At 40.6% G+C, this 26,477-nt stretch overlaps 1 protein-coding gene across 1 annotated transcript in view; it reads left to right on the top strand.

Annotated features, from left to right (window-relative positions):
- The first annotated feature begins 3,383 nt into the window (after positions 1-3,383).
- plxnc1 (plexin C1) overlaps positions 3,384-26,477 on the top strand; it is a 229,139-nt gene continuing 206,045 nt past the window's right edge. The window contains exons 1-2 of the mRNA XM_059987740.1: positions 3,384-4,701; positions 15,594-15,710. Of these exons, the coding sequence (XP_059843723.1) occupies positions 3,727-4,701; positions 15,594-15,710 (1,092 nt within the window). The 5' untranslated portion in view covers positions 3,384-3,726. The remainder of the gene's footprint in view (positions 4,702-15,593; positions 15,711-26,477) is intronic.

Raw genomic sequence — 26,477 nt, forward strand, 5'->3', positions numbered from 1 at the left:
ATACGTTTCATCACCAACCTCTCAAAACACTTGATGTAAGTGTGGATCTTGGGGCTACTGAACGATAGTCATGGTGGCAGGTTACCATGTTCTCCTTTGGCACCAGTATAAGTGAAACCTGCCTGAAGAAGACAGATACTTTAGACTGCCAAAGCAAGAGGTTAAAGAGCTCAGAGAACACACCAGCCAGTGATCAGCACAGTTCTTTAGTACTTGGTCAGGAACCCAGTCTGGGCCAGATGCTTTTCATGGGGTCATGCTTTTCATAACATTGTGGGCAGAAAGGCCTGTACAGTGCTGTAGTGTTTTATGTTCCATGTTCTGACACTGTCTTACCAGGCCCTGTACAATTGAATTAGTATATTTACAGTGGAATCCCTGGGTAATAAAGGCTAACACACCTATCTAATTGCTATTTGTCTGTCTAATTGCTTTATTATACATATCTGCACATTAACTTTTATTGACTTGTGTGCAAGGCACCCAAGTCCACTTGAACATCAATGACACCCAATCCTTTTCCATTTAAAAATATTCTGCTTTTTTATCCCACAGAGGGAATCATCTCAAATTTTTCCACATTATATTCCACCTACCACATTCTTCTCCATTCCCTCAGGTTGTCTAAACTTCTTTGAAGTCTCTTTATACTTTATTTCCTCTTCACATTGCCACCTAGTTTTGTATCATCAGTAAATTTGGAAATATGACATTTGGCCCCTTTAGTTAAATTGTTGAACAACAGGGGTCCATTCACTTATTCCTGCAGAACCCCACTTGGCAGAGCATGGCAACCTGAGAATTCTAAATGCCAATGAATAAGTTGGCCACTTCCTCAGATGCACCCTTTGGTTTTTGTCTGCTAATCAATTCTCAATCCATGTTAGTAAGTTACACTGAATTCCATGTGTCGTTACTTTATAAAGATTCTGAGCCACATCCACTGGTCCCTCTTATCCATTCTACTAGTCACATCCTTAATGAATCTTCTTTCATTGGTCCATTGTGACTATGCTCAGCTTCATGTTTGAAGCCCCCTTGAGCTGGTGGCAATCAAATGTCCCAGCACTGTGGTCAAGATGTCCTGCTTCTAAGTAATATTATCTAATTAAATATTATCCATTCCTGGGATGTTGATATTGCGGATGAGAACAGTTCTTGTCCATTGAGATGTTGGTTGCTCATTCACTGTACCATGGTGCTGTTAGTTTTGGAATTCCAAACATCAGTGATTAGCAAAAGAACCAGAGATGATTCTTGAGTTGTGGAGAGATACAACCTGGACCTTTGAGTCCACATCATTAACCAAGCTCCTGTTTTTACCCTTCATCTTCCCTTGAACATGCACATTCCCAGCAACTTCTCCAAGTTCTACCACCTATCTACATGCTAGGGGCTATTTTCAGTGGCCAATTAACTTACCAACTCATACACCTTTAATGTCACAAGTTTATTAAGAGTATGGATTGCACTATAAGCAGTTGTATTGTTATGTTGGATAACTAGTTCAGATGGAGAAATTTGTAATATTTGGAGGGAAGTTGGAGAATGGGACTGACTGGATTGTTCTTTCACACATCCAGCAACACCAAGCATTGTAGTGAGTCCTGGCTCTGAATTGTTCCTACCAGACAAACATGTTAGAACCAGGATCAGGTTTATTATCATTGGCATACTCATATGTTGTGAAATGTTGTTTTGTGGCAGTGCAAGACATAAAAAATCTGTGTTACAAGACGGATATAAAAAATAAAGGAATTGTTCAATAAGAGAGCTATAATATTCAGTAGTGTTCATGGTCCATTCAGAAATCTGATGCAGGAAGGGAAGAAGCTGTTTCTAAAATGTCTTTCGGCCCCTGTACCTCCTCTGATGGTAGCAATGAGAAGAGGCAGTGAGAGTCCTTAATGATGGATACCACTTTTTTAAGGAATCACCTTTTGAAGATGCAAGGGAACACTAGTGCCCATGATGGAGCTGGCTGAGTTTACAATCCTCTGCAGCTTTTTTCTAATCCTGTACATTGACCCCTTCACACCAGTGATGCAACCATTTGGAATGTTCTCCTTAAATATACAGGTTATGCAGTTAGGATGGTACATCTGTAGTAATTTGCTAGTCTTGCATAATAAACCTCCTCAAATTCCTCATAGCTTTCTTCACAATTGCATCAGTATATTGGTCTCAGGATAGATCTTCAGAGATGGTGACACAGGAACATGAAACTGCTCACTCTTTCCACTGCTGACCCACAATGAGGATTAGTGTGTGTTCCCTTGAATTCCCTCTTCTTGAAGTCCACAATCAATTCTTTGACTTACTGATTTGCATGCAAAGTTGTTGTGACCCAAATCAACTAACCGATCTATTTCACATCTGTATCTTAAATTCATACCCACTATTTCCACGTTTCACAGATGGTGATGAGAACATAGAAATTGTTGCCATATGAAGGTGGTGAAATTGGTAAGTTTGAGGGCAGCTTTGGTGTATTGATAAAGGAATGGAGAGGAATCATGGCACAGTGGTGGGGGAAGGTGGGGAATTGTTTGAAGAACACACACTGACAATGACCAGCTGGACCAAATGACCAAGCTGTGGGGTGCATTCCATGTTACTTAGTCCTAGGAAAAGAAACCTACTTATTTTTAGAAATGGCATTGAAAGTACTGAAGTTCAGGAGTGAAATTAAAGGCAAAATTGGGAAAGCAAAGAGGAGCCTTGTAAAACCAAAGAACAAGAGAATAACCGAGGAAACATCAGAGTTTATTTCGGCCAATAAAGGATAAACTGTGTCTGGAGGTGACAGATGAGGGTGAGGGAGGGGTGGGAAAGATGAAGGATGGGGTGGAGGGTGAGGGAGGGGTATGAGGGATGAGGTGGAGAGTGAGGAAGAGGTGAGGGAGATGAGGGGAGGATAAGTGAGAGGTGTTGAGATGAGGATGAGGTGAAGGGTAAGGGAGAGATGAGGGTCGTGAGGATTGAGGGGAGGGGGAGAAAGAGGAGGAGAGATAAGGGATGAGTGGAGAGTGAGGTAGTGAGGGAGATGAAGGACGAGATGGAGGGTGTGGAAGATGAGGGACAGGGTGGAGGAAAGGAAAGGAGAGGGAGGAGTGCAGGAAGAAGGGGAAGAGGTGTCCGTGTTCGAGGTAACGAGGAGGTTTGTGAAATATTGGATAGAAAAAGCACAAGAACTCTTTTCATTATATGTATAAATTACCGAACTCAGATGAAATAATTCCAGACCATTACAGGGAGCAAGTTCGGAATTCTGCTAAGATTTAAAAGCCAATCTGAAAGGCGTCGCAAATGAAGTGTATGAGATGGTAAGCCTCGGTGGTGTAAATAGAAAGGGTCTATTTCCCACAGAGAGGGGCACAAACTAGTCGCATAAATGCGAGGAAGTCGGTCAGGAGGAAATATCATCAGTCGGCAGGAGCTGACTGCCAGAGACTGTGGATTCGTTTAAGCGGGTTCGGGGAACAACGCGGAGCCAGGTTCCGGACCGAGTGCGAAGTGGAGAGCATTTCTCCCAGCCGCACCGACAGGCTGCGCTTCAGTGTGTAAAACTGAAGTAGCGGCAGGAAATTCAAACGGAAAAGGAAGCGAGTACCACTGTCTCTCTCTGTAAGTTGTGCCACCGAGCGAGTTGGGAGCGCAGTCCAATGGAAGGTCTTGTGCACTACTAGTCTGCCTCTGCGCGGCTGTGCGTTAAATCCGTCGTCCATGTATCCTCCAAAGGGGTTTCACCTCTGCCTCCTGCTCCTTACCGGTCTCCATGCTATATCTACGGAGCCCAGCTACCAGTTTGACTCTCGCACCAATAACATCGCAATGAGCGCCCGCGACGGCGGCAGGGTGTATGTGGCCACCGACAACTCTCTGTACCAGTTCAACCGGAGCCTGGCGCTGGAGACGAGGGTGAGCACCGGGCCGCGGGTGGACGGGCCGTGCACGCAGAGAGGTGGTTGCTGCGTTCCCTGGAAGAACACCGATAATGTGAACAGGATCCTGGTGGTGGACGAGAAGAACCAGCATCTGCTCACCTGTGGCACGGTAAGAACGGGCGCCTGTGAGGTGCGTCAACTGAGCAACATCAGCGACTTCAAGGAGGACAGTTTGGGCCGAGTGGCCGCGCAAGATCCCCGCGCCTCCACCGTCGCTTTCCCAGTCGAATTCAATCGAAAGTCTTACATGCTGACGGCCGTCACGGCCACCGGCGAAAATAGCAGGTTTGTCCCCCAAAGCTGCGTGGGCAATAGCAGTTACTACGCGATAGAGGAAGCGCAGGTCTTTCTGAGATTACTGGAGGGATCGGACACCTTTCTTCATTATGACTCCGCTTTTAAAGAACCGGTTGTCAAGTTTCCGAATTCCGCGGAGCACCAATTTGTCCAGGGTTTCTTTTGGAGCAACCGTTTCTACATCTCACTCAATACCAACATGAGCGGCCCCCAGATTTTCTCCGTGGAAGGTCCTCTGTTAGGGAACGACGAGCTGTTTCGGTCCGACGCTCTGGTCAATGTATCCTGCCGACTGACCGGGAATGGAAATCTTCAGGTTCTATCATCCGCCCACATCCGGACCCCTCTCTCCCAGTCCTTCATGGCTGTAGTCTTCTCTCGACAGAAACAACCCCAGCACAATGCCCTCTGCGTTTACAACTTGGAGCAGCTTGACCGATATAAAAGCACAGATCAGGTAAGTTTGCTCTTGGTCATAATTTCACCAGGTTCCACGTCGAATTAAGGGCAAATAAATCACTAAAGCAGAGTAAACACGAGGAAATCTGCAGATGCTGGAAATTCAAACAACACACACAAAATGCTGGTGGAACACAGCAGGCCAGGCAGCATCTATAGGGAGACATCACTAAAGCGGAGTATTTCCCTAGCGTACACCAACATTTGTCAAATAAACTTACTGAATCCCAAGAGCACTCTGCTCATTTGAGCAGTGAGACCTGGCGGACCGGCCAAGGGTGAATATTTGGACAACAGATTAGCAGGCAGCGCTTTGGGATAAAATCAGCTCACTAACTCCTGCAGGGACCCACATTACCGACCCACATTACGGCCACTAGACCATGCGACAGAGTGCAGAATCCCATCGTCCCATCGAGTCTGCTTTGCCATTCCATCGTGACTGATTTATTTCCTCTATCAACCTCATTCTCCTGCCTCCCCCCCCCCCCCCCCCCCTTTGATACCCTGACTAATCAAGAACCTGCCAACCTGTTTTAAATAGACCCAATGACAGCCTCCGCTGCCGTCTGTGGCAATGAATTCAAATCCGGTTGGAAGCTGAGCAATTTAACTTTATTTAATTAAATCAGGACTATCAACAGAAAGGGAAATACTTGCTCATTATTTGGACCCACGGTGGCACTGTGATTTCACTGATTTAATCAGAAGGCAGAAAAGGGGAACTTTTAGTTCTGGGCCCTGTGGAGATTGTGAAACTTACAGTCAAAATGGGGAAGTATTTTACAGAACCAAGACTGCAAGGCAGCAGAAAACCTGGAGGAAGGGGCTGGAGTGACATGAAAAAAGAGATTAGGAAGGCAATGAGGGTGCAAGAAAAAATATTAGAGACTGACAGGCCTTGGAAGGAGAGAGGATCAGAGGAATGGTGCTGGTTGAAACCAAAATGAGGGAATGCACTCACACAATCTTTTTCCTGTAACTGGGAAAGCTAACAGTTTCATATTGTTTAATAGAAGCAGAAGATTTGATTTACAGGGAGGTCAAACTAAAACTTTATAAAATTCATTAGGACAAAGCTAGAATCTCCTGTACAGTTCTGGTCACTAAAATTCAGGAAGGACTGAAAGCACCACAGGAGACAGTTTGTCAGAATTTTGCTGAGGTTGATGAACGCTGGTTTGGCAGAAACAGACAATTAAACTGAGACAGTTTGTCTTCAGACACAGCTACTGAGGGGAGATCTTCCAAAGGTTTGTAATATTATGAGAGGTCCAGACAGTATGTACAGGAGGGGCCGAGTTCCCTCAGCAGGGAGGTCGATCAAAGGAGCCATCAAACTAAATTAATTGGTGTAAGTTGTTCCCAACCACCCCAGAGGTGCCACCTCACCCCTCCACTGAAAATTCGGAGTAAGGTCCAGAAACTGGGTTTTAATTTTAACGCTAAGAAGAGGCCCACACTTAGGAACAGTGTGTAGGAGAGGGTGCATAGGTGTGTTTAAGAAGGATAGGAAAGGTTCATTTGTTCATTATGTCCATGTCATATGATGTACAAACATAATCTTTCCATGACCCTGATTGTTCTTGGCAAACTTTTATATAGAAGCGGTTTGCCATTGCCACCTTCTGGGCAGTGTCTTTATACACTGGGAGACTGTAACCATTATCAATACTCTTCAGAGATTGCAAGCCCGTTGTCAGTCGTCACATAACCAGACTTGTGATATACACCAGCTGCTCATATGGCTTCACATGACCCTGATCGGTGGGTGTGGAGGGCTAAGTGGGTGCTACACCTTGCCCAAGAGTGACCCGCACGTTGCAGAGGGAAGGACTGCCTTACACCTCCTTTGGTCTAGATGTGTCTCCAGCCTGCCACTTCAGGAAAGGTCATGAGTTCAACGTTCAGTGTCCTTTCGCAAAACTGAACCTTCATCTCCTATTTCAGGGATGTATTAGATCTCATGGCATAATTGGAGGGGAGTTATTATGATGAGAGTCCTTCTTCGACAGCAAAAGCCATTAATAGAGATGGGGTGCTTTCTTTGGTGTAGGTGTGCCTAGATTTTACTAGACAGAGATATTGAAGGACATCAACAGTCTCCCAGGTCAAATCATTCACAAGTTCCAAGTTGTCTTCAGAATCTGAATCTGAATCAGAACCAGATTTAATATCACTGACATGTCATGAAATTTGTTGTTTTGTTGCAGCAGTACTGTGCAAAACACAAGACGCTATTACACTAAAACACTATTCCAAAACACAAATTACAGTAAGAAATGTTGTATATATAATAAAATAGATAGTGTATAAAGAGACCAAACATAGTGAGGTAGTGCTCATGGGTTCATTGTCCATTCAGAAATCTAATGGCAGAGGGAAAAATTTGTTCCTAAAACATTGAGTGTGTGTCTTCAGGCTCCTGTACTTCCTCTCTGATGGTAGTAATGAGAAGAGGGCATGTTCTGGGTCATGGGGGTCCTTAATGTTGGATGCTTCCTTTCTGAGGTATCATCTTTTGAAGGTGCCTTGATGCTGGGGAGGTTAGTGCCCATGATAGATCTGGCTAAGCTTGAAGACTTCTGCAGCTCTTTCTGATCTTGTGCAGCAGCCCCTCCATACCAGTTGGCAATACAATCAGTTAGAATGTTTTCTATGGTACATCTGTAGAAATTTACTAGTGTCATTGTGACATACCAATCTCTTAAAAACATCTGAGGTATAGCTACTGGCATATTTGCTCCACTTTCTTTTCAGAGAAAATGAGGAGATGTTTGGATTTGAATATCAGAGCAGTCAGGATTTATCTCAGCAGCAGTGGCAGAATATCTGTAAATCATAGAATGGATGGCAGGACATTCTAAAGGACGGCACAATAGGTAGCACTTAGCGCAACACAACAGCTTTCAGATTGAGGTTCGATTCTTACCACTGTCTGTTAGGAGTTTGTTTGTTCTCCCTGTGTTTGCTTGGGTTTTCTCCAATCCTCCAGTTTCCTCCTAGCTGCGAAAAATGTACGGGTCTTAGACACACAGTCCTCATGAAGAGTCTTAGCCCAAAATGTTGATTGTTTATTCCCCTCCATAGATGCTGCCTGACGTACTGAGTTCCTTTAGCATTTTGTGTGTGTTGCTCTGGATTTCCAGCATCTGCAGAATCTCTTGTGTTTCCCAAAGACATATGGGTGAGGGTCAGTAAGCTGTGGGCATATTATTTTGATGCTGGGAACATGGTGACACTTGCAGTCTGCCTCCAGCACGTCCCTGGTGTAAGTGACAAATTTTACTGTATGTTTCGATGTACATATGACAAATAAATCCAATCTTTAATCTCGCTCTCATTTCACCAAAGAGTCCATGCAACGCTATACTAAAACAGTTCAGCTCGTCCCACATCCCTGCCCGCTCTTCAGAGCTCGGTAACATTTTCTTTCATGTAACAATTCAGTTGCTCTTTGGTTGCCAGGCTGGAATCTGCCTCCATTGGATTATCCCCTGGCAGTTCACTCCAGTTTTCACTCTGTAAAATATTTTACCTGGTATGATTTATGTTCAACTACCAATCATTATCATTCTGCACCCTCTAGATTGTGACTTCTCCACCAATGGGAACAGTTTCTCTCTGTCAACTCTGTCTAAACACATCCTGCTTTTAAATACTTCCATCATGTCCCTTTACCTTTGCTTGCCCATGTCCCCTCCTAATATTTTAGAAAAGACAGAGAAGCAGGTAAAAGGACTGGGATTGGTGAGGAGGGGAGTTTTGCTGTTAATCAGGGACAATATCTTAATGGTACTCAGAGTCTATATGAGTAGAGTTCAAAAATAATAAAGAAGCAATAACTCTGGCATCATACCACAGACCCCCCCCCCCCACCCCCACTAATGGCCGGCCACCAGGAAACTGAGATATGCAGATAGTTTAGGGAAAGGTGTAAAAACAACAGGGTCCTTGTAATGGGTGACCAACTTCCCTGATACAGACTGGGACCTCCTTAGTGCAAGGGCTTTAGATGGGATAGAATTTGCTAGGTGCATCTAGGAGGGTTTCTTAAATCAACCTTTATAGGCCAACGAAAGGAGGGGCCGTATCAGACCTGGTGTTGGGTAAAGAGCCTGGCCAGGTGACTGAGAATGGAAACAGTTGGGGAACAGTGACCATAACTCTTTAAGTTTTAAGATAGCTGTAAATAAGGATAGACATGGACCTTGTAGGAGAGTATTAAATTGGAGCAGGGCAAATTGATAGAGCGTTAGGCAGGAACTCAGGAAAGTTAATTGGGAATAGCTGGTTTTTGGTAAAATCACATTTGACATGTAGAGGGTGTTTAATAACTGCACAGAGTAGGGGACAGGACAGGAGAGGTATGTTCCAGTAAGAAGAAAGGACAAGGACATTGAATGTTGAGGTTGTGAAATTAATCAAGAAGAAATAGAAGAGGTATGTCAGGTTTAGGATGCTAAAATCAACCAGAGCGTTGAAGATTAAGAAGCCAGAAAATAACTGAAGAAGATGAATTAGGAAAGCCAGGAAGGGCAATGCGAAGTCCTTGGCAAGTTGGATTAAAGACAATCCCAAAGCATTCTGTACATACATCAAGAGCAGGATAGCAAGTAGGGAGCAGATAAGGCCACCTGAGGAATAAAATGGGGGGGGGGGCATGTGCTTGGCATGTGAGTGAGGATAAGTGTGTTGCATCAGTATTTACCAAGGAAAGGGCATGGAGGGTTGGGGGATCAGTGTGGAGTGTACTAATTTAACAGGGAACTTTGAGATCAAGAAAGAAATAGTGTTGGATTGTTTTAAGAGCATTGAGGTGGATAAGTGCCCAGGGCCAGACAAAATAAACCCCAGGTTATTGAGAAAGGCAAGAGATGAGATTGCTGGGGCCTTGACCAACATCTCTGTGTCCTCTATAGCCACAGAGAAGGTCCTAGAGGACTTGCAAGTACCTCGTGCTGTTCCAGTATTCAATAAGGGAAAGAGGGATAACCCTGGGAACTATAGACTGCTGAGTCTCATGTCAGTGTTTGGAAAGATACTGGAGAGAATTCTAAGGATAGACATAATGAGTATTTGGAAAACCACTGTGTAATTAGGGAGATCCTGTGTGGTTTTGTGCAGAGCAAGTTGTGTTTTATAACTGTTTTGAGGAGGTAATGAAGGTGATTGATGAAGTTAGAGCTGTGGATGTTGTCTACATGAATGTTAGACAAGATCCCTCATGGGAGGTCTCCAGAAGATTAAGAGTCCTGGGATTGTTGGTGAATTGTCCATCTGGATTTAGAACTGGCCTGCCATAGAAGTCTGAGGTACTGGTTGATAGGACTCATTCTAGCTGGAGGCCAGTGACTAGTGATGTTCAACAGCAATCCACACTGAGACCTCAGCTGTATGTGATCTATATCAATGACCTGGTTGAAAATGTAGATGCCTGTGTTGGTAAGTTTACAGATCATGCACAGATTGGTGGTGTTGTGGGTAGCAGGGAAGACTAAAAAAAGAATGCAGTGCTTTAAAGATCAGTTGTCTATTTATTTATTTATTTAGAGATACAGTGCAGAATAGGCCTTTCTGACCCAATGAGCCACAATGCCCAACTACCTACTGATTAACCCTAGCCTGATCATGGAACAGTTTACAGTGACCAATTACCCTAGTGACCTGGGACGTCTTTGAGCTGTGGGAGGAAACTGGAGAGCTGGAGAAAACCCACGTGTACAAGGGATGAAGGTACAAACTTTCTTACGGGGACACTGGAATTGAACTCTGAACTCCGATACCCTGAGCTGTAATAGCACCATGCTCTCTGCTGTGCTAACGTGGACAATATGGGCAGAGAAATGAAGCATCAGATAATTGATTGTACAAGTATTCACCTCCTCCCCCACCCCCTTTAATATGACAATAAATCATCACTTGTGCAGCCAATTGGTCTTAGAAGTCACATGATTAGATAAATGGAGATCTGTTTTTGCAGACCTGTGTGCAGTCAAGGTGTTTCATTGGATTGTAGTAAAAATACACCTGTATCTGGAAGGTCCAACTGCTGGTGAGTCAGTATCATGGCAAAATGTACATCATGGAGATAAAAGAACACTCCAAGAAACTCTGCAAAAGGTTATTGAAAAGCACAAGTCAGGAGATAGATACAAGGAAGCTTCCAAGTCACTGAATATCCCTTGCAGTTAAGTCAATCATCAAGAAATGGAAAGAATATGGCACAGCCATAAATCTGCCTGGAGCAGGCCGTCCTCAAAATCTGAGTGACCCCCCTGTGCAAGTAGAGGACTAGTGAGGGAGGCCACCAAGAGACCTATGACAACTCTGGCGGAGTTACAAGATTCAGTGGCTGAAATGGGAGAGACAGCAGAAATGGCAACTGTTTATCGGGTGCTTCACCACTCACAGCTTTATGGGAGGGTGCAGGAAATAAAATTATATATACAGGAAATACAACTATAGATGCAGGAAAAAGAATGCTACGTACAGGAAAAAGAACGATATGAGCAGGAAATAGAATGCTAGGTACATTATGTAGGCAGAAGGGATTATTTTAGTTGGGGATTTTGATTACTGATTTAATTAGCTGGGCACAACATCATGGACCAAGGGGCCTGTTCCTGTGCTGTACTGTTCTATGTTCTATAAAGGGCAGCACAGTAGTGTAGTTGTTAGCACAACGCGTTACATCACCAGCGACCAGAGATCAGTTCCTGCGACTGCCTGTAAGAAGTTTGCACATTCACCCTGTGACTGTGTGGGTTTCCTCTGTGTGCTCCGGCTTCCTCCAACAGTGCAAAGACGTACCGGTTGGTAGGTGAATTGGTCATTGTAAATTTTCCAGTGATGAGGCTAGGATTAAATCGGGGGGTTGCTGGGCAGCGTGGCTCAAAGGGCCAAATTGGCCTATTCTGTGGTGCATCTCGATAACTAAGTAAATTATGACTCTCTTGTTTAGGGACTGGCCCTGGACCCTATGGTGAGTCCACAGTGGGGTGGGAGAGAGGTATTTGGGGTTGCTAGAGGCCACATGCACAGGCATCTGATCCCCAGTATATTCTGTGCAACTACTGCTGTCTCATTCCCTACACAGTGACCAGCATCACCCAGCTGGTTTTCACCTTTCAATATTTCACTCAAAGTATTGACATCTTCAGGAACTGGGAATGCCCAAAGGTGCTCAAATAAATGTCTGCTGGGAATGCTGCCACAGGAGGGCAGTACCCATCTTCAGGGACCCCCACCCCACCAACCCCATCATGCTCTCATCTTGCTGCTACCATCGGGAGGGAGCTGCAGGAGCTCGGGTCCCTCCCCAACCAGTTTTGGAACAGTTGTTGCCGTTCAGCTGCTGAACTCCTGAACCAGCGTGGATAACTTCACCTACCCCACCACCGAACTGATTCCACAACCACTGTCAAGGACTCAACAACTCATGTTCTCTCTATTATTTATTTATTACCTCTTTTTTTTGTATTTTCGATTTTTGTTTTCTTTTGCACAGTGATTGTCAGTCTGTTTTTTTTCATTGATTCTATTGTATTTCTTTGTTCTGCTACAAGAAAATGATTCTCAGTAGTGTATTGTGATGTGTACAGACCTTGGACTTTTGAACTTTGAAATAATGGACAATGCCCATACAATGCTCTTGGTTGCATTGTAGTCACAAACTGTACAGACATGACAGGTTGTATATCAGACATCTGTTTGTTTCTAGAAGAATTCCTTTGGGGCATCATGATAGCCTGGCTGTTCATGTAACATAATCATAGCGTCAGCAACCTGAGTTCAATTCCTGCCACCGTCTGTGAGGAGTTTGTATGTTCCACCCCAATAACTGTATGGGTTTCCTCCCACAAACCAAAGTGTGCAAATTAGTAGGATAATTGGTCACATGGGTGTAATTGGGCAGCACAGGCCCATTGGATCAGAAGGGCCTGTTACCATGTCACTAAATAAAAGTTAAAAAATACCCCTTCAATGAACATTTTGGTAATGTTGCTATGGAAAGTTAGATTGCATGAGAGCTGAGTAGTTGGATACACGATTGATGATGGGAAGCAGAGGGTGATGGCAGAAAGTTGCTTTTGGACTGGCAGCCCATAACTGGTGATGTTCCCCAGTGGAGAGTGCTAGGGTTGTTGTAATTTTTCATCTATATCAATGATTTGGGTGCAAATGAACAAAGTGTGGTTAGTCAGTTTGAAGATGACACTAAAATGGATGGTGTCATTAAAGTGAAGATGGCTCTCATTATTGCAGAATGATCTCAGTCAGCTAAGTGGGCTGAGGAATGGTAAATGAAGACAAGTGCAAGGTTTTGCATGTTGGGAAAGCAAAATAAGTTTAGAAGCTCCAAATGAGCATTGTGGCCCCTGGGGATGTTGAAGAACAGAGGGACCTACGGGTACAAGTATATGGTTCCCTGAATATGGGATTGCAGGTAGACAGGGTGGTCAGGGTGGCCTTCATTGGTAAGTGAATTGAGCGTGGAAGTTGGGATGTTACATTGCAGTTGTACAAAATGTTGGTAATACTGCAATTGGAATATTGACTTCAGTTTTGGATGTCCTGTTATTGGAAAGTTGTTATTAAGCTGGAAAGAGTGCAGAGGAAATATTCAATGAAGATATGCCAGCACTTGAGGAGTGAGTTGGGACTTTTTTCAATGGAGCATAGGAGAATGAAGATCTTATAGAGGTGCAGAAGATCATGAGGGGCATAGATAGGATCAATATGCACAGAGTTGGGGAATCAAGAACTGTTGGAAAATGATTTAAGATGAAAGGGGAGAGATTTTGTTGAAACTGGGGTGAGAAATTTTTCACCCAGAGGGTAGTCAAGATATGCAATGAGCTGTCAGAGGAAGTGGTTAACAACAGTTAAAGGTACTTGGACAGGTACGTGGACAGGAAAGGTTTAGAGGGATATGGACCAAACACTGTCAAATGGGACTAGCTTGGATGGGAATCTTGGATCATTTGGACCATGTTGTGACTGGAGAAACAGGAGAAGTTGATAAATATGGAAGTGTTTATTCATCATGACAAACAGGCACTTGCTTGGAGATCCTCTTGGTAGAGTTTCCTAAACTCAAAGTACATCAAGAATTTATATTCTTGAGGAAATTGCTAATGGTAGAAAATGCAATGCAATTTCAAAAGCTACAATGACTTGCTTACTTCAATATTTTCTGTCTGACAAGTGAGTCCTTTGAAGTACACATTTGCAGTAGAAGCACAATGTGGTTGATAAGATGCCTTGAAGATTCAAATGTCTTTTCTGGGCAAACTGATTCATGTAGATTGTTTAAAAGCTTCTAAGGACAGAGAACCTAAATGCCCGAGATTCCTGATGTAAGAGCTGACTACCTGAGCACAAAAATATCTCAACTATTGATAGATAAGCTATGCCATGTTTGATGTGCTAGGTGATCGTATCAGACTGCTTTGCAAGCTTCCTTGAATTTGGATACAATGGTACAATTAACTTAGCCCATAGTTGCCTGGTTTGTTATAAGTCAATTAACATAACCCCATTGTCTAACGTTTGGTTGAAGCTTATGAGAACTACCTCTTAGCAGCCAGCCTGTGGTGTGGGCCTGCAGTTTGTGGTCTGTTAAACGATACAGTTTGTTTGCAAAGATTTCCTGTAAAACTCAAACTGAATACTGCTTGCAATCTACAATAAGAAATGAAGAATGGTTCTCGCTTGAATTAATATCTGCTACACCAGAATCAGGTTTAATATCATTGACATATGTTATGAAATATGTTAACTTTATGGTAGTAGTACAATGCAATACATGGTAAATATAGAAAAAACTGAATTACAATAAGTATATGTCTGTATGTATATATAATAGTTAAGTTAATATAAGTAGTGCAAAAACAGAAATAAATTTAAAAAAAATTAGTGAGGTAGTGTTCATGGGTTCAATGTCCATGTAGAAATCGGATGGCAGAGGGGAAGAAGCTGTTCCTGAATCACCGAGTATGTGCCTTCAGGCTTCTGTACCTCCTCCCTGACAACAGCAATGGGAAGAGGGCATGTCCTGGGTGGTGGAGTCCTAAATGATGGCCACTGCCTTCCTGATACATTGCTCCTTGAAGATGTCTTGGATACTACTGAGGCTCATACTCATGATGGAGCTAACTAATTTTACAACTTTCTGCAACTTACTTTAATCCTGTGCAGTATCTGTTCCTCCCCACATACCAGGCGATGATGCAACCTGTCAGAATGCTCTCCACAGTATATCTGTTGAAGTTTTTGAGTGTTTTAGGTGAAAAACAAAATCTCCTCAAACTCCTAATGAAATAAAGCCACTGTCTTTCCTTTTCTGCATCCATGTGCTACATTCATATAACTTCGTAATTCCCAAATAATCCTTTATGGATTAAGGGCCTGTTTCTATGCTGTTTGACTTTGGCTCTATTTGTGATACTTACATCAATCATAGGCATCAAAATACTGTGGAAAGACTTTGTTATGCATGCTATAAATGACATTGTCTCTCATGTCTGGCCCAACAAGGTGCAGAAGGTAGTGACTAGCACCATCGACCACAGTGACAGGATTGATCTGGTAAGATCCATTCTACCATTAGCCACAAACCAGTCCCTTCATATCTCCTGGGCCAGGAGGAATGAGAAGGAATGAAAGCTTCCAGTTAAAGGTGATTTTCTGTAAAGAGAAAGAGAGATATTTAGCAATAAGAGGGAGAGAGAGACACTAAGGTTGGGGTAGAGAAAGAGTGAGAGAGAAAACAAAAGAACATGATATTAGGAAATTTTATATCTGCATTTATTAAAGTGGTATTGTTACTATTAATGCTTTTCATTGTCTTTTTACAGTTTGTTCTTAATTTTGTTTCACTTTTAGAATCAATTAGACAGAATGCCACTGTTTAATTACCCTGGATTGCTCTCAGTGTCAGCAACATTGGTGCAGAACTGGACTGTACTGTTCCTTGGGGCAGAAGATGGACGATTAATTAAGGTCAGGACCATAATTTACAGGTTGACTATTTAGCTTTACAAAGCTCTTCCTAAAGTGGCTTCTTAGTGTTTTGATGGAGCTGTACACCTTTATTTCTGATAAAGGACAGCTTAAATACTTTAGGACAAAACACAATGTATAAATTTTATTTAGAAATAATGAGCCGATCTCAGGCTCCAGATATGCAAATATTCACTGTCTATTGTTATCTGGGTTAGTGTTGTCAGTGGTGCATCTGTGTGTTGGGATTTCTGTCAGAAGATTTTGCTGGGATTGACTTATTGCTAGAGTACAGTCTGCTGGTTTTGCCATTTCAGGGAACATTCCATAGGGAGAATATTGCCAATCTATGGTTTGGTAGACTTCTATTTTTTGTTATTTATTGAGAGATACAACAGGATACCAGCTCCTCTGACCTAATGAGCCCATGTCACCCAATCACAGCTACGTAACCAATTACCACTCTCCCATACATCTTTGGAATATGGGGGAAACCAGAGGACCCAGAGGAAGTTCACGTGGTCCCAGGAAGATCGTAGAAACTCCTTACACTCAGCAGTGTGAATTTAACCACTTCCTATGGATCTAATGTTTTGCCATTTCTCTTCACTGAGACAATCCTGCCAGGCTGTCACAGGGAGTGTGTGTTTAAGGACCAGTGCCAATTCCTGATTGCTCTACAGCAAGGTTTTGGGAATGGCGCTGAACTTAGCTTGGTCCCACCATAAGGCAGCTGGCCATGTCTGACTTGTAGTTTGAAAACTCCTTCTGGGTGTTGCACACCCGTACTCTGTTGCACACTTGCCTTGGGCCAGTTTCATGCTTTATTTGGCAGTGGCCTGAGTTGGCAAGATGCTGGAAGAACTCCGTGTGTCAAGCAGCGTCTGTGCTGGCAACAAGTGTGAGTCAACATTTTGGGTCACAAACCTCCATCAGGACCGGGATAGGCAACGGTCCGAAGTATAGGAGCAGAACTTGACAGAATGCCACAGCCATATGCACAGCCATATGGTCCATAGTTTTCTAACAATTTTACTAGATGGCAGTTCACGAGCTGCAGGCTGAGGGTCCAATTTTAGTGCACAATGGATTCCACTGACCGTTGTTACAGGCGTTTGAGTTCGTGCTGCACTCCAGAAACCTGAGCATGAGATCTGAGGTGCCAGAATGAGAGAGGTCTGCACTTTTAAAGTTCAAAGTAAATTTATTATCAAAGTACATATACAGTATGTCAACATTGTGGGCATACTCAATACATCCATTATAGAATAAATTAATAACCATTATAGAATCAATGAAATACCACACCAACTTGGGCATTCAACCAGTGCGTAAAGGACAACAAACTCCAAAGACAAAATGAAAGAAATAATAAATTAATTAATAAGCATTAAGTATAAAGAGCAGGACAGGAAGAGTCCTTGAGAAAGAGTCCATAGTTTGTCAGAACTTTTCAACGATGGGACAATTGAAGTTGAGTGAAGTTATCCCCTTTGGTCAAAGAGCCTGATGGTTGAGGGTGAACAACTGTTTCTGAACCTGACGGTGTTGAGTCCTGAGGGACCTGTATCCACTGCTGTGCTGTCTTCATAATTACTCTTACATGCTCATCCAAGGATACATCCACCTGTAACATCGATGTGTTCTGGGCCACATTTCAGCCTGTGCTCGTCCTTTCCAAATCGATCTAGCGCATAGATCAATAAAACCTTGCATTTGGTTTAATTGGGCAGGCCCTGAATCTTCCTTTCCTCTGCTTCACTTCAAATATGCCTTGACCTCACCCCGACTCTGCCTTGCAGGAGTTATCACCACCCTCTCAAAGCACTTCATCACTGTGGATGTAAGTGCTACTGGACAATAGTCATTGAGGCAGCTTATCATATTCTTGTTCGGCACTGGTATAATTGAAGCCTACTTGAAGCAGGTGGATAACTCAGACTGTCAAAGAGAGAGCCTAAAGATCTTAGCGAACACTCCAGCCAGTTGATCAGCACAGGTCTTTAGTACTTGGCCAGGTACCATGTCTGGGACAAATGCTTTTTGTGGGTTCACCCTACTGAAGGCTGCTCGCACGCCAGCCTCATAGACTGAAATATCAGGATCACTGGGAGCTGTGGAAGTTCATGATGGTTCCTCCATGTTTTGATGGTCAAAGTGAGCATAGAAGGCATTGGGTTAATCTGGACGTGAAGTCCTGTTGTTGCCAATGTGGAGTAGGGTCCCTGTCTCTCAGATGAAGGAGTTTGCCCTGTCAGGTAAAGAGGCCATGAAAAGATCTCATGGCACCATGGCAACTTTCACCATAATCCTGACCATAATCAAGTTCTCCAACTTCAGATACATACTTCTTGTTTCAAGTTATATCAGAACTGGCCACTTCTGCCTATTAACATCTGGTTGAGTTTTACTTTCTCTATTAGTTAGTCTGGCTTGTTAGGCATGTCCTGTAGTCTTGCTTTGAATAGCATCTTGCAAAGAAGAAGAAGAATATTCACAAAGTACACTGCAGATGCTGTGGTCAAAGCAACACGTACAAACAAGCTGGATGAACTCAGCAGGTTGGGCAGCATCCGTTGAAATGAACAGTCAACGTTTCGGGCCGAGACCCTTCAGGTTAATAAATAAGTACATATACGTATACACACACATGGAGAATTGTCTCAAATAACTATATCACAAATATCAATATCAAAATCAATAACAATTCAAATAAAAAGAGAAATAAACATTATCAAGATTGTACACAGTAGTAATCTAAAAGTATGTAAGAAATAAAAAGATAATTCATTCTCCTCTTGTCCTTAAAAAAAGGATAAAGAAACTTTTGTAGTTAAAATGTATACAAAAAAAACCCCAAAACATAAAAAAGAAAAAAGAAAACAAAACAAAGAAAAAGAGAAAAAAGAAAAAAAAAACTGGGCAGCTCAACTGAGAGTGAAAGCAAAAAAAAAACTTTCTGATCAAATCCAAAATTTCAGAAAGGTAGCTTGAAGGGCCATAGGTTAGAGCATATGAAAATATTGAATAAAAGGTCGCCAAATTTCCTCAAATTTAAAGGATGTATCAAATGTCCGACTTCTTATTTTTTCTAAACTTAAACAGAACATAATGGAAGTAAGCCAATAAATAACAGTAGGTGGATCAGAATCCTTCCATTTAAGTAAAATGGCTCTCCTAGCCAATAAAGTTGGAAAAGCTATCATGCATTGAGCGGAAACAGGAATATCACCTGCTTCCAATGAAATGATCCCAAAAATTGCTGTAAGTAAATTCGGTTGTAGATCCAAATTCAAAACTTTTGAAAGAATTTTAAAGACTTCTTTCCAAAAATGATCTAACTTAATACAAGACCATAACATATGTGTTAAAGTAGTCATCTCAGTATTACATCTATCGCAAATAGGATTAATATTAGTAAAAATACGTGCTAATTTGTCCTTTGACATATGTGCCCAATGCACTACCTTGAACTGTATCAAGGAATGACGGGCTCAAATAGAAGTAGTTACCAAATAATTTTTTTTTCCCATTGATTATCTGAAAGTGACTTTCAAAATTCCAATTCGTAGGCAGCTTTAATTTTATTTTTAGATAACATACGCAAGTTCAATACCATTTATAAATTATAGCAATCAGTCCTTTTTGAAACGGTTTGACCTGAAAAAGAGTATCAATAATATTGGGTGAATAAGCTGAGGGAAAATCTGAAAGTACACTACGTAGAAAATTCCTAATTTGTAAATATCTAAAAAAGTGTATATTAGATAGGTCATATTTATCCACTAACTGAGTAAAAGACATTAAACAGTTGCCCGTAAACAAATCTAAAAAAGTTACTATCCTTTTGGTTTTCCAAATTGAAAAGGTCTGATCAAAATTGGTTTAAAAAAATAATTAAGATGGATTTTACTAGAAAAAACAAAATTATTAATGTCAAAGGATCTACGAAATTGAAACCAACTTTTTAATGTATGTTTAATAATAGGATTAAGGTCTCAACTACCAGTCTTAGAAAGCAAAAAAGGAAGAGGAGCTCCCAGTAAAGAGGCCAAAGAATACCCTTTCGCCAAGTTTTTCTCCAAATCAACACATAAGGGACTGTCATGTTTATCTGAAAAATGAATCCAAAAAGAAATATAACAAATATTAATTGCACAATAAAATTAGGCAAAGCCAAACCACCATATTTTTTTAATTTCTACAATAACAGTTTACTCAATGTAGGATTTTTATTATTCCAAATAAAAGACAAAATTTCAGTGTCTATTCTATCAAAGAACATTTTAGGAACAAAAGAAGGGATTGCTTGGAATACATATAAAGGCTTCGGTAACACAATCATTTTAATAGCATTAATATGGCCAATTAAAGATAGAGTCATAGGAGACCGTTTAGATATTGCTTGTTGCGTATACTCAATTAATAGGAGAAAGTTATAGTTATACAGGTCGTTATAATTTTTTGGTGATTTTAATACCAAGATAAGTAAAATTATTTTTAGCAATACTAAATGGAAATTGATCACATTGATCAAAATAGTTATTAATAATAAATAACTAACTTTTCTGCAAATTTAATTTAAATCCAGAAAAACTACTAAATTCTGAAAAAATAGATAACAAAGCAGGAATAGATTTCTTAGGATGTGAAATATAAACTAACAAATCATCTGCATACAATGAAACCTTATAGACTTTATCTCCTCTCTTAATACCTGGAACCTCATTGGAGTCCTGAAGAGCAATAGCAAGAGGTTCCAGAGCCAGGTTAAATAACAACGGATTAAGAGGGCAACCCTGGTGGGTACCTCTACATAACCTAAAATAAGAAGATTTTTGATTATTAGTTATAACTGACACCATGGGGGCTTGATAAATCAGTTTAATCCAGGAAATAAAACCTGGACCAAAATTAAATCTTTCTAAAACCTGAAATAAATAGGGCCATTCTACCCTATCAAAGGCTTTCTCAACATCAAGAGAAACTACACATTCAGAATCTTTAGAAGAGAAATGAATGATATTCAATAATCTCTAAATATTAAAATATGAATATCTATTCTTAATGAAACCAGCTTGATCCTTAGAAATAACCTTAGGTAAAACGTTCTCAAGCCTGTTAGCCAGTATCTTAGAAAGAATTTTAGAATTGACATTTAATAAGGAAGTTGGTCTATAAGAGGCACATTCAAATAGATCTTTTCCTTTTTTGGGAATTAATGAAATTGATGCCTCATAAAAAGTTTTTGGGAGGGTTCTAGAAGATATAGATTCAGTGAAAATTTGGCATAGATGAAGTGTGAGAATATCCGAAAACGTCTTAAAAAATTCTACTGTAAACCCATCCGGTCCTAGAGCTTTACCTGATTGAAAAGAAGATATAACTCTTGCTATTTCCTGTTGATCAAGAGATGCATCTAAAGTGTACATACCTTGGGTAGAAATTTGAGGTATATTCAATCTTTACAGAAATAAAAGAAACGTTGTCTGGAAAATCAGATTTATAAAGATTAGAGTAAAAGTCCAAAAAAACCTTATTAATTTCCTGACAATCTGAAGTTTCAGTTCTGTTAGATCTTTGTATTTTCAAAATCTGCCTTCTAGCCATAGTTACTTTGAGTTGAGTAGCTAACAATTTACCTGATTTATCTCCACGTATATAAAATAGACTTCTCAATTTGAAAAGTTGTTGCTCAATGGGGTAATTCAATAGCAAGTTATGCTGTGTTTGAAGTTTCAGCCTTTCCTTATATAAATCTTCAGTGGGTGATACTGAATAAACTTTATCTATTTCTTTAATCCTATTAGTAATCACTAAAAGCTCTGCTTTAGTTTTCCTTCTTAGAGCTATTGAATATGAAATTATCTGTCCCCTAAGAAAAGATTTCATTGTATCCCAGATAACCAAGTTTGACATACCCTCAGTTGTATTTAATTCAAAAAATAAAGAGATTTGTTCTTTTATAGAACTTAGAAATGTTGAATCATGGAGCAAAGCAGGATTAAATCTCCACTGAGCTGCATTCCATGTGTTATCAGAAAACTTCAGTGTGAGTCTAATGGGCATGTGATCCGACAATGCAATAACGTCATACGCACAATCAGCAACCGAAGATACCAGTCGCGTATCTAAAAGAAAATAATCAGTTCTTGAATATTTATGATATACATGTGGGAAAAAAAGAAATTTTTATCTTTAGGATGAAGATATCTCCAAATATCTAGCACACCATATTCTAGTAGAAAGGAATTAATGCAGGATGCAGCCTTATTAGGAAGGCACAAATTGGTTGATGATCTATCAATCAAGGGATTGAGACAGCAATTAAAGTCACCACCCATAATCAATTTGTATTCTTTTAAATTTGGCAGTGCAGAAAATAACCTCTTAAAAAAATTCAGAGCTGTCTACTTTAGGAGCGTATACACACACACACACACACACACACACACACACACACACACACACACACACACACACACACACACACACACACACACACACACACACACACACACACACACACACACACACCAAAGCCACCTTTTGACTGCATAACAAACCAGTAAGAATTATGTATTTTCCAATTGAATCAGTAACAGTATTAAAATGTACAAAGGGAATTTAAAATTTATAAAAATAGACACCCCTCTATTTTATGATATTGATGAGGAGTGAAATTGAGAGAAATTGAAATTTTAAAAAACAATTTTGATCCTCCCTACGAATGTGGGTCTCCTGCGCAAAAATAATGTCGGCTTGAAGTGTTTTCAATTTCTTAAAAATCTTCCTATGTTTAATAGGTTGGTTCAAGCCATTCAGATTCCAAGAAATTATATTAATTTTATTAACATCCATACTAAGACTTTAATTTAAAGATTTATAAAATAAAATTAGTGCACCAAAACAAACCCAAGTCCGCAGAGAGGAACAAATTCAGGATTCGATCAGAAAGAAGATACACAACATAATTGACAGAAAAGCCGCTCAGGACTGCCCAGCTGAAAAAAAAACCATACCAGACGGTATGCCAACCCAAACACCCTGAACCCTTGTCTCTAAATGGCAGACACTTTTTTAAACAAAGTTATATACTGGCACCACTGACTAAAGACATAACAACAGACGTAAAAAAAATCGAGAAATTCCAAAAATTATAATATTTTGACTAACAGAGGTTAAAAAATAGTTAACAGCAACCATCTTAAATTCATTTATTAAAAATTAGTCATATAATAAAAAAAGAAATACCTAATCAACTAAAATGATACAACTGATATTAAATTCTTACAGATCCTAAAATGAAAACAGAAGGAAGAAAGAAAATAAAATACTCAAGTGATATCTGGACCAATAAAAAAACATAGATTGCAAGTTCAATGATTAAGCTGTAGACAACTCTGAGCTAAAGATACAATTCAATATTATGTCTAGTAGACGTTAGTGCGTAATTAACTGTAGCCATCTTAAATTCATTTAAAAATTAATCATATATTAAGAAAAGCAAAATTCAAGCACAAAATATGTTACGAGTTATAATAAGTTCATACAAATCTTAAAGAGAGAAAAAAATACAAGAATCAAAGCAATGGCTATATAGACATAAAACATAAATTAAACTTTCAACGGTTCGACAGCACACGAGTATCAGCAAGGTTTAAATGTTGGAGTTACTTGCTAAACGGCAATGTTGGAATTGCTTATGCAACAGTTTTAAAGTTATTAAGAAACTTCCATGCTTCCTTAGGAAAATCAAAATGTTTTAGATGAGTGTTAGGTGGAAACATTATCAATTGGACTGGGTAGCACAGAGAGAAACAACAGTTTTTCTTAAACATTTCTGTCATCACTTTCTGGTATTTAATTCTTTCTGTGTAAACTTCGGGGGCAAAATCTTCAACTATACGAAGCTCCACACTGTTAGAAGTTAATTTCCCCCGCTTCCTCGCATCCCGAAGAATTGATTCTTTAGTAGCAAAATAGTGCAAGGACAGAATCACCACATGAGGTTTCATCTCGGCCGATGGCTTGATACGAGAAATTCAGCACGCTCTGTCTATTAATGGAGAGGTTTCGAGTATCTCACTAAAAAGTGAGTATAACATGCTCACAAAAAACTTTAATGGCTCACCGGATTCCATATTTTCAGGCAAACCCAGTATACGTAAATTCATCCTTCGGCTTCTGCTTTCCAGATCGATGGTTTCCTTCATAATTCTGACGAAACCTCAGCAATTCTCTTTTCCATGGCAGAGAACTTTAGTTCTTGCTTTTTTATTCACTTGATGTATTATCTCCTATTGTCTCCTGATTTTATTAATGTCCATTTTAGGTATTTGATATTGAGATTCAAGATTCCTCAGAGATTCCTGGATGGCAGAGACAGTTTTTTCCAATTTTTCATTCGCATTCGTCAGTTTATCAATTTTAGAATCTATCATTCTGATCTTGGTATTAGTATCTTGTATCAATAAGAACATTCTTTCAGGAGTATAGGATTCTTCTACCTCCCTTGTAGATTCGGTTTGTTCGATTTCAGAAACAATTTTGCCACGTCTTAATTCCTTTCCAGTTCAAGTTCCAGCCATCATAGTTAAATCATAAACCCTTAACTAAAAATAATGAAACTTCAGAGTTTAGACGAAAGTGACAGTGGAGATTAGATTATAAAAGGACAGAGAGACGCCAACCAATATCTTACTCCATGAGCTGCCAAGAAGAGACCAAGAATTATATTGTTTTCTCCCTTCCCACCTCTGATGAAGGGTTCCATACCTGAAATGTGACTGGTTTCTGTTTCCACAGAAGCTGCCTGATCTGTTTCTCTTCTCTTCACTGTTACGTACCCCGTAACTGGGTGTCTTACCAGCAAAAATAAAAGTATCCGTTGGAGTCTGGTACTATTTTCAAAACAGCGTTTATTAGTAAAGTACTACAAATCAGTATCAACAATGCAAATATACAGATAATACATGTTAGCAATACTAAACCTAAAAGTGTGGGTATAATAATAATCAATAATAAACAAGCTCTAACGTTGTCTAGGGGATAATGAATTGTCATATGTGAATATAAAATTCAGTTCAGTTCATACAGGCTGAGGTAGTTGTTGGTCGATGTGTTGTAATTGTTGGAGAGAGAGAGAGAGAGAGAGAGAGAGAGTGAGCAAACAGTGACAGCTATTGTCTTGCAAACCTTCCTTTAAGTTCTTGATCCGTCGATGTGTTGTTGTGGCCATTCAGGTATGACCCTGTCCTTTAGCTAGACCGTTCTTCTATGGTGGACTCGTCACCCAGGCGAGGGTGGACACACACACAAGCCCCCACCGGCCTCACTATAAACACTGTGAGTTCAAATTTACCGATCCTTCGTTCGGTCTCCAATGCCCCACACTTTTCTCGTGGGTTCCAACACTTAAACAGTGCTCACTAGTGTGTCTCTTGGTGCGTCTGAGGGGTGTCTCCCCAGACCTCACTTTTATCCCTACTCATGGGGTCTCAGATGTCAATCAGTTTTGAATGGCTTAGCCCATCAAACCAGCCCACTCTGGCTGTCCACTGAGGAATTTTAATGAACAGAATAGTACCAAGTAAACAGCCCTCTCCAGGGCCGTGAGTCTTACAGGAGTCATAATATGGTCTCTCCCCCCCAGTGATATCTCGCCCATGTCTGAAGCAAATCTTCCAGTCCCAGTATGTTTTGTTCCATCTCTTTCTCTCTCATTAACAGCCTGACAACAGTAACGGTTTGTAATTCTCCCAGGGGAGGGGGACATGGGCAACCTTGCACCCTTCTGCCCATCAGAGCTGTTCATGCTTCGTAACACCTCCATCCTTCTAGGAATTTTCACCATAGGGGAAAATTAACTAGTACAGCATTTTACAGGATTACAGAGTTTAGCAAAAAAAAATACAGAAGTGTTCTTAACCATAAAGTAATACAGATATACCTTCACTTAGCATCTAGATAAACAGTCAGCGATTACATTGTCACTTCCTTTAATATGTTGTATCTGAATATCAAACTCTTGTAGTATCAGACTCCAATTTAATAATCTCCTGTTTTTATTTTTCATGTTAGCCAGGAATACCAAAGTGCTGTGATCTGTATAAACAATTAAGGGTCTTTGTGCTGAACAAATGTACACTTCAAAATGTTGTATTGCCAAAACATGTGCCAACAATTCTTTTTCTATGGTAGAGTAATTCCTCTGGTGTACATTGAACTTCCAAGAGAAATATGCTACCGGGTGTTCCACCCCATCCCCTGCTTTCTGCAATAGGACTGCCCCTGCATCACTTGCATCAGTCACCAGGGAGAAGGGTTCTAACAAATCAGGTGCCTTTAACACAGGGTGATGGTACAATATGGTTTTTAACTTGTCAAAAGCATCCTGACAAGAATTGTTCCACTCAAATTTTTCTTCCTTCTGTAGGAGTTTTGTAAGCGGGAGGGCGATATCAGCAAATTTCTTACAAAATTTTCGATAGTACCCCACCATGCCCAAAAATCTTCTCAAGGCTCTCTTATTTGTTTGTACAGGAACCTTGGAAATAGCCTGTACTTTAGCCTGCACAGGAGCCAACTGCCCCTGTCCTACCACATACCCCAAGTAGGTGATTGTAGCATGGCCAAATTCACTCTTTGCAAGGTTCACTGTAAGTTGGGCTGCAGACATTCTTTTAAACAGGTTTTCTACAGCCTCAAAGTACTCATCCCAGGTGTCATTCCAAACTACCACATCGTCAATATCAGCCTTGGTAT

This window comes from Hypanus sabinus, chromosome 13, assembly GCF_030144855.1.
Source record: "Hypanus sabinus isolate sHypSab1 chromosome 13, sHypSab1.hap1, whole genome shotgun sequence".
NCBI classification, from domain to species: domain Eukaryota; kingdom Metazoa; phylum Chordata; class Chondrichthyes; order Myliobatiformes; family Dasyatidae; genus Hypanus; species Hypanus sabinus.